This window comes from Gobius niger (genome assembly GCF_951799975.1).
Source record: "Gobius niger genome assembly, chromosome: 22".
NCBI classification, from domain to species: domain Eukaryota; kingdom Metazoa; phylum Chordata; class Actinopteri; order Gobiiformes; family Gobiidae; genus Gobius; species Gobius niger.
In genome coordinates, this window is record NC_136873.1 from 12,599,330 (window position 1) to 12,608,693 (window position 9,364).

General features: G+C 43.0%; 1 protein-coding gene across 1 annotated transcript; it reads left to right on the plus strand.

Moving 5' to 3' along the window:
- The first annotated feature begins 1,319 nt into the window (after positions 1–1,319).
- Positions 1,320–8,303, plus strand: LOC306981693 (scavenger receptor cysteine-rich type 1 protein M130-like). Its single transcript, XM_079581326.1, has 3 exons — positions 1,320–1,590; positions 7,719–7,804; positions 8,114–8,303. Exons 1-3 carry the CDS (start codon positions 1,338–1,340, stop codon positions 8,201–8,203), a joined length of 429 nt encoding a protein of 142 aa, XP_079437452.1. The 5' UTR covers positions 1,320–1,337; the 3' UTR covers positions 8,204–8,303.
- The last annotated feature ends 1,061 nt before the right edge of the window (positions 8,304–9,364 follow it).

Below are 9,364 nucleotides of genomic sequence, written 5' to 3' on the forward strand. Positions count from 1 at the left end.
ACATACTGAGATATGTTCTTAACTGAGCTTAGACGAGTTGATGCGTAACTGTCTGGTCTTTATGTGTGTGCTCAGTCACACAAATGTTGTTAGCATTTAGCCTCTCCCAGTAAAGGTGTTGCTCCAAACTGGGGTGAAGTTAGAAGCTACAAAGCTGTTCCACGTTTCCCCTATTTAAATACAGTTGCGTGAAACGTTGCACGATCCAATTCTAGTTACACAAAATGTCGATTTTGTGTAGCTTTGTGTCGATTTTCTAAGTGGATGAAAAGGAGCACTATGTTGTGAGGTGTTCATAGATCACTTGTAGTACATCAGAGGGTATGATTTCACTAAAGGAGAATGATGATTCAGTTTCATCTAAGAGATAGGCCACATACTCAAAGCTCTTGCGTTAAAAGCCTCAGAAATTACGTTCTGAGAAAACAGTCTTTTGAGAACACAGTCAGCACTACAGTTAATGTCGTTTTTACTTGGATCTATATTTTAAAAACAAATTTAACCGCTTTTTAACCTGATAGTGGACTTATATGAACCAGGGGACTGAGGTGTTTAGTGTTTCTGTGACTGAAGTGTTAGTGTTTCTGTGACTGAGGTGTTTAGTGTTTCTGTGACTGAAGTGTTTAGTGTTTTCTGTGACTGAAGTGTTTAGTGTTTCTGTGACTGAAGTGTTTAGTGTTTCTGTGACTGAAGTGTTTAGTTTTTCTGTGACTGAAGTGTTTAGTGTTTCTGTGACTGAAGTGTTTAGTGTTTTCTGTGACTGAAGTGTTTAGTGTTTCTGTGACTGAAGTGTTTAGTGTTTTCTGTGACTGAAGTGTTTAGTGTTTCTGTGACTGAAGTGTTTAGTGTTTCTGTGACTGAAGTGTTTAGTTTTTCTGTGACTGAAGTGTTTAGTGTTTTCAGACGGGGTGCGCCTCAGTGCGGGTCCCGGACGCTGCTCTGGTTCTGTGGAGCTGCTGATGGACGGGTCTTGGAGCAGTGTGTGTGGGAGTGACTTTGGTCTGACTGAAGCTGCAGTGGTCTGTGCGGAGCTGGACTGTGGCGCTGTGTCTGAGCTCCACCAGGGGGCGCTGTTCACTGAGGGTCCAGCTGTGGGCAGGTCCTTCCACTGTGACGGAGCAGAGACTTCACTGAAGGAGTGTGAGAGCTCAGAGACTCGCTGCTCAGCGGCTGCTAACCTCACCTGCTCAGGTAACTCTCTGTTTGTCTAAGGCCCCGCCTCCACTGCAGAGAAACTCATCAACCTTTATGGTTTCACACTTTCTGTTTGTAAACTGTCCATGTTTCATCCAGATGAAGTACTGAGGCTAAATGATGGATTCAGCTGTTTTGGTTCCATGGAGCTGAGACACAATGACGAGTGGAGAAAAGTAATGACCAGTGAGGACCCGGACTTGGACTTTGGCTCAGTGCTGTGTGAGCAGATGGGCTGTGGATCTGCTCTTAAAGTGATAAATCAGAGGTTTTTCTCTGGGCCGTTCTGGAGGCTGCAGCCTGAGTGTGTGAAGCAGAGGTCTGGCCTCACAAACTGCCTGGACCTGGACTCACACATGAACGAGACCGAAGGAGGTCTGTTTCTGATCTGTTCAGGTCAGTAACACCGACAGTGAGTTAAACATGTCACCTGTTGTATCAGTCGTGTCTAGAGCGAGAATGTGTTTACAGACACTCAAGACATTTACTCTTTCTTTGTACAGTCGGGTACATAAATATTGGGACATCGACTCAAATCGTATTTTTTTGGCTCTATAAACCACCACAATCAATTTCAAATGAAACAGATGAACATAAACTGCAGACTTTCAGCTTTCATTTGAGAGTTTTTACATCCAAACTGGATTAACGGTGTAGGAATAAGAAGCGTTTTTATGTGAGGCTCCCACTTTTCAAGGCACAAGTGGCTGCTCAGCTGTTCCATGGCCCGGTGCAGTGTTCATTTTGACAACATATTTTAATGTAGTTTTAGTCTGATGGTGCGTTCATGTGGTCCTCGGGAACTCGGGTCAAAACGAGCTTCCCGACTTCAGCACCTGACGCGGAAATCAGCTGATTTGTTCTTTTATCGTCTAAAGGAAATAAAGAGAAAAACACCGCTGCGCCTCCATCTTCTCATTTCTCTGTCAAAACAGCGGCACAAACAACTCCTTTCATGGCCACAGCCCCACACGAAACAGCACAACTTTATATCACCAAAAGTCCACGACAAACACCTTTTCAAGCTACATTTCAACCACGAACAGAGTTTAGCGGCACTGACTGAGTTTGGAGACGAGCTGTTCAGCTTCACCTCGCCGCTAACGGCGGCTAGCCTTTCTCCGCTCGCCTCTCGCCGCTGTCTCCTCCGCCTCCTCCATCTCATCTCCTTTTCTTATTAAATCCACTGAAATACGTCCCGCTTCTTAGTGTTGCCGACTTTTATCTCCAATTGACAGAAGCCAAGTTGAAGGCTTCGTAGTATGTGATATTTTTTTTAAACTAACAAACTGATGTTTAGCTTTTGACACGCTAACACATTTAAATGATAAGCTAAGCTAAGCGCTAATCAGTGATAAAAAAGTTTTTATTTGATGACATCAAAATCCTCACTTTCCCACATAAAAACCACATGAACACAAACCAACGCGGGACAAGGACGTCACATCTCAGGAACACGAGTTCCCCATTCCACATGAACGCACCATTAGTCTTTTGACCAAAATGTAATTACATTTTAGTCAGTTAGCAGAGAGCCCCGGACCCCATACTCCCGGAGCACCCCCCACAGGGTACCACGAGGGACGCGGTCGAACGCCTTCTCCAAGTCCACAAAACACATGTGGACTGGTTGGGCGAACTCCCACAAACCCTCAAGCACCCGACGGAGGGTATAGAGCTGGTCCAGTGTGCCACGACCAGGACGAAAACCGCATTGTTCCTCCCGGATCCAAGGTTCGACTATCGACCGGATCCTCCTCTCCAGCACCCTGGAGTAGACCTTACCGGGGAGGCTAAGCAGGGTGATCCCTCTGTAATTGGAACACACCCTCCGATCCCCCTTCTTAAAGAGAGGGACCACCACCCTGGTCTGCCAATCCAGGGGCACTGTCCCCGACCGCCACGCGATGTTGCAGAGACGTGTCAGCCAAGACAGTCCTACAACATCCACAGACTTAAGGTACTCAGGGCGAATCTCATCCACCCCCGGAGCCACCGAGGAGCTTTCTCACCACCTCGGTGACTTCAGCCCCGGTAATGGGCGAGCCCACCTCCGAGTCCCCAGCCTCTGCTTCCTCATTGGAAGACGTGACGGCGGGATTGAGGAGGTCCTCGAAGTACTCCTTCCACCGTCCGACGACATCCCCAGTCGAGGTCAGCAGCCCCCCACCCGCACTGTACACAGTGTTGGTGAAGCACTGCTTCCCCCTCTTGAGGCGCCGGACGGTTTGACAGAATCTCTTCGAGGTCGACCGATAATCCTCCTCCATGGCTTCTCCGAACTCCCCCCAGACACAAGTTTTTGCCTCTGCGACCACCCGAGCTGCAGCACGCTTAGCCTGCCGGTACCTCTCAGCTGCCTCAGGAGTCCCACAAGCCAACAAGGCCAGGTAGGACTCCTTCTTCAGCTTGACAGCATCCCTTACTTCCGGGCGCCACCACCGGGTTCGGGGATTGCCGCCGCGACAGGCACCAGAGACCTTACGGCCACAACTGCGAGCAGCCGCATCGACAATGGAGGAGGAGAACAGAGTCCACTCGGACTCCATGTCCCCAGCCTCCTTCGGAATTTGGGTGAAGCTCTTCCGGAGGTGGGAGTTGAAGACCCCACTGACAGAGGGATCCGCCAGACGTTCCCAGCAGACCCTCACAACACGCTTGGGCCTGCCAGGTCTGACCGGCTTCCTTCCCTGCCAGCGGATCCAGCTCACCACCAGGTGGTGATCGGTTGACAGCTCAGCCCCTCTCTTCACCCGAGTGTCCGAGACACGCGGCCGGAGGTCAGACGACACAACTACAAAGTCGATCATCGACCTCCTAGGGTGTTCTGGTGCCCACGTGCACTTATGGACACCCTTGTGCTCGAACATGGTGTTCGTTATGGACAAACCGCGACTAGCACAGAAGTCCAATAACAGAACACCACTCGGGTTCAGATCGGGGAGGCCGTTCTTCCCAATCACTCCCCAATATATATAAATATATGTTTTGTTTCAAATCCATTGTGGTGGTTTATAGAGGCAAAAACGTAAGAAATCAGTCAATGTTCCAATATTTATGGACCTGACGGTAACTAACAATTATTACTTCACTTATTGATTCTTCTGAAAACTACGATGTTTCTCTGACCTTTGTGTGATTTTTAGATGTGATGTATTTGAATTTGAATAGAGAATTAATGGGGAATTATTATGCAGATTAAAGGAACAGGCCACCGTTTGACATGAGACATGTTCTTATCTGAGCTTAGACGACCTGCTCCTCAGGTGCAGGTTCTCATCAACTCGTCTAAGCTAAAGTCAGAACATTTCTCAGTTTGTAAAAACGATGTTCCTTTAACAACAGACCTTTCATCCTCCTCTGTCTCCTTCACACCACAGGAGGACGTGACCCCTGTTCTCTCTCTCCACAGGGGTGTTTCCTGTTGTCCGAGCGTCCGTCTCCTCCGAGGGGGCGTCCGTCTCCTCCGAGGGGGCGTCCGTCTCCTCCGAGGGGGCGTCCGTCTCCTCCGAGGGGGCGTCCGTCTCTTCTGAGGGGGCTTCCGTCTCCTCTGAGGGGACGTCCGTCTCCTCTGAGGGGGCGTCCGTCTCCTCTGAGGGGACGTCCCGGGTGCAGAGGGTCCTCCTGATGTCGGGGACAAACTTCAGTGTCTCCTGCTCTTTAGAGGAACCGTTTCTACAAGGACAGTTCAATCTTCTGTCTCCAACTGGAAACTACACCCTGCCATCTGTCAATCACTCCGCCCACTTCCTGATCCAGGAGTTCAGCCCCGCCCACATCGGGAACTACACCTGTGTTTACTGTGACACTGTTGTCCTTAAGACATGCGTTAAGAGCAAAACTCTTCACGTCACTCCTGGAGGTACAGTTTGGGTTCAGAGAAATCACAGTTTTATGTTTTCATACTTTGATTATGGAGCAGTTTGTTTCTAAAACTACACACATTTCATTTCAGTTGGAAAAAACAATACAATAATGCTTAAAAAATGTGACAAAACAACGCAACAACAAAAAAAGTCATGATCAGTTCTGTAGGTCTTAGCTTTCAAATGCACTGTCCTATAGGCTGTAAGCTCCAGTCGAGAAGCTTTTAGATTTGGGTAAAGTAGAGAAAATGCACTTGATTCAGGCGGGAGTTAAGAGGCTAAAAAGACCCTAACCCCGTATAAATATTATAAACCTTTAGAGCAACAAGTCGCCCAAAGCTTCACAGGTCAGAGATTAGTTCTTGGTGAGCTGCGTGTGGAGCTTCAGTTTCCACTGGGGTCGACTGACACATCTGACCATCACCAACCATTCGTCCCTATTGTACATGTTATAATCACTACTGTAATTATTATTGATATTATTTGTGATTTAGCTCGTCTGGAGAGTCGCCTGACTGATTTTTGTTTCACCTCAAGCGGCTTCCAGACACATCAGTCAATCAAAGTTTATTTATGTAGCTTCACAACAACACCAGGACCAAACAAAACGATTAAACCTGGACACGACTCAGTGTGTTCTACGTATTAAAAGCAAGTTTAAAAAGATGAGTCTTAAATCTGGATTTATAAACTCAGTGAGACAGAACGGAGCGAGACCATGAAGGGCTTTAAAAACAAACATTCCAATTCTGAAATCAAAACCCAAAACGGACAAAACAGCTGTAATGGAAAGATGAGTCTCCATTCCATTCATTTAAAAAATATATATTTTCTTCTTTAATATATAATCAGTGTCAGTTTTTTAAGATTATAAAACAAGTGTATATGATTTAGAGTCAGATTACAGATGATTTAGAGTCAGATCACTGATGATTTAGAGTCAGATTACTGATGATTTAGAGTCAGATTACTGATGATTTAGAGTCAGATTACAGATGATTTAGAGTTAGATCACAGATGATTTAGAGTCAGATTACAGATTATTTAGAGTCAGATTACTGATGATTTAGAGTCAGATTACAGATGATTTAGAGTCAGATTACTGATGATTTAGAGTCAGATTACTGATGATTTAGAGTCAGATCACTGATGATTTAGAGTCAGATTACTGATGATTTAGAGTCAGATTACTGATGATTTAGAGTTAGATCACAGATGATTTAGAGTCAGATTACAGATTATTTAGAGTCAGATTACTGATGATTTAGAGTCAGATTACAGATGATTTAGAGTCAGATTACAGATGATTTAGAGTCAGATTACTGATGATTTAGAGTCAGATTACTGATGATTTAGAGTCAGATTACTGATGATTTAGAGTCAGATTACTGATGATTTAGAGTTAGATCACAGATGATTTAGAGTCAGATTACTGATGATTTAGAGTCAGATTACAGATGATTTAGAGTCAGATCACTGATGATTTAGAGTCAGATTACTGATGATTTAGAGTCAGATTACTGATGATTTAGAGTTAGATCACAGATGATTTAGAGTCAGATTACAGATTATTTAGAGTCAGATTACTGATGATTTAGAGTCAGATTACAGATGATTTAGAGTCAGATTACAGATGATTTAGAGTCAGATTACTGATGATTTAGAGTCAGATTACTGATGATTTAGAGTCAGATTACTGATGATTTAGAGTCAGATTACAGATGATTTAGAGTCAGATTACTGATGATTTAGAGTCAGATTACTGATGATTTAGAGTCAGATTACAGATGATTTAGAGTCAGATCACTGATGATTTAGAGTCAGATCACTGATGATTTAGAGTCAGATCACTGATGATTTAGAGTCAGATTACTGATGATTTAGAGTCAGATTACTGATGATTTAGAGTCAGATTACTCATGATTTAGAGTCAGATTACTGATGATTTAGAGTCAGATTACTGATGATTTAGAGTCAGATTACTGATGATTTAGAGTCAGATTACTGATGATTTAGAGTCAGATTACTGATGATTTAGAGTCAGATTACAGATGATTTAGAGTCAGATCACTGATGATTTAGAGTCAGATCACTGGTGATTTAGAGTCAGATCACTGATGATTTAGAGTCAGATCACTGATGATTTAGAGTCAGATTACAGATGATTTAGAGTCAGATCACTGATGATTTAGAGTCAGATTACAGATGATTTAGAGTCAGATCACTGATGATTTAGAGTCAGATCACTGATGATTTAGAGTCAGATTACTGATGATTTAGAGTCAGATTACTGATGATTTAGAGTCAGATTACTGATGATTTAGAGTCAGATTACAGATGATTTAGAGTCAGATCACTGATGATTTAGAGTTAGATTACAGATGATTTAGAGTCAGATCACTGATGATTTAGAGTCAGATCACTGATGATTTAGAGTCAGATTACTGATGATTTAGAGTCAGATTACTGATGATTTAGAGTCAGATCACTGATGATTTAGAGTCAGATTACTGATGATTTAGAGTCAGATTACTGATGATTTAGAGTCAGATCACTGATGATTTAGAGTCAGATCACTGATGATTTAGAGTCAGATCACTGATGATTTAGAGTCAGATTCCTGCGTAATAAAGTCTAAAGTGTCTCCTGTGTTTGCAGCTCGACTCTCACATAAACTGATCAGAGGCACCGTCTATGTCGTCATCCTGGCACTGTGGGCCATCGCCATGACGATCTACTACAAGGTACTAGACCAGGACTAAACCAGGACTGAACCAGGACTGAACCAGGACTGAACCAGGACTGAACCAGGACTGAACCAGGTCTAAACCAGGACTGAACCAGGACTGAACCAGGACTGAACCAGGACTAAACCAGGACTGAACCAGGACTGAACCAGGACTAGACCAGGACTGAACCAGGACTGAACCAGGTCTAAACCTGGACTAAACCAGGACTGAACCAGGACTGAACCAGGACTAAACCAGGACTGAACCAGGACTGAACCAGGACTAAACCAGGTCTAAACCAGGTCTAACCTCTGGTGTGTTTAGAGACGTCGGCGTCAGAAGAATCCGATCGGACGAACTCACCGTGTGACGTTTTCAGCTGAAAACAACGAGGTCCAGATGATGGTTCTTTAAAAACCTTTACTGCCAAAGAAAGAACTGGAGTTTATAAGATGGATGGAGATAATGAGCCGTAACTATAGTGATCAGAAAACACAGTTCATTTAGATGTTTAGAGGAATGTTTATACAAATGATAAAGAAGTTTCTGTATTTTCTCATTAATAATGACGTCATATCTTTGTGTCTTTAAACTTTTATGATTCATGTTTTTTTATAATAATGTTTTTAAAAAAGTGTATTTTATTTCTGTTTTGTACAGTATTATTGTCAGGTCTGGTTGTTGTTAGGGATGCACTGATCAGATATCGGAGCCGATACTGGAAAAAGTACGATATCAGGTATCGGCTACAAATATCCGATACTGAACCGATCCCTGTTTTGGCTCTCACCGCTTTAAAAACACAACTTTCACCTCCTCGAGCACGGAGTTAGTTTAAGCTCCGCAAATGTGTTTCTGACCGAGACGCAACAGCATGCTAAAGCTAGCAACAGCATGCTAAAGCTAACATCAATAATCAAGGCAGAAACTTTATTGGATCTAATTGGACCTAAAGTAATAAATAAAATGGCCGAGTGTTTGTATTTTAGTTCATGAAATAACTGATGTCACATATTTGTAATGATCAGATCACTTTATGTGAGTCGTTTATATTAATATAATATAAATTGTGTGTCATAGACCTGAGGACATTTAGTGAAGAAAAGTCCAGTAATTTTTATCTAATGTTTTTCCATTACAGTTTATTAATAAATAAAAAAGCGTTTGAAAGCAAAGATCAGACTGCGTTGACAGTGTTTAATTTGATCCTGTTTCAGTTTTTCAGGCGAGAACTATTTAAGAGGATCCAGCGAGATTTGATCCGATATAATGGTGTTTAATGGTGTTTTGAGTAGTTTCTATTTTTGCCTTTTGTGCCAGTATTATCTTAAAGTGAACGTCTCCTGCAGATGGGGCTTAAAAACAACAGTGTTGAAAACATTATTTTCTCAAGTCACAAAAGCTCAGAACAGTGGGTTTTGCAGGATAAGTTCACTTTAAAGCTTTGTGAATGTTTCCGTTTGCTTTGTGTGACGAAGAATAAATAAAAGTAATAAAAGTTTGTAAATTTTTATCACATTTTTGTAATTATTTCGTCAATTTCTTGTGACATTTCTGTGACATTTTTGCCACTTT

Excerpts from the sequence above, each read along its gene's own strand:
- LOC306981693 (XM_079581326.1), top strand. The coding sequence starts at position 1,338 with ATGGAGCTGAGACACAATGACGAGTGGAGAAAAGTAATGACCAGTGAG. Across the intron at positions 1,591-7,718 it reads TCTGTTTCTGATCTGTTCAG|CTCGACTCTCACATAAACTG; the intron begins GTCAGTAACACC and ends CTGTGTTTGCAG. Across the intron at positions 7,805-8,113 it reads CCATGACGATCTACTACAAG|AGACGTCGGCGTCAGAAGAA; the intron begins GTACTAGACCAG and ends TGGTGTGTTTAG.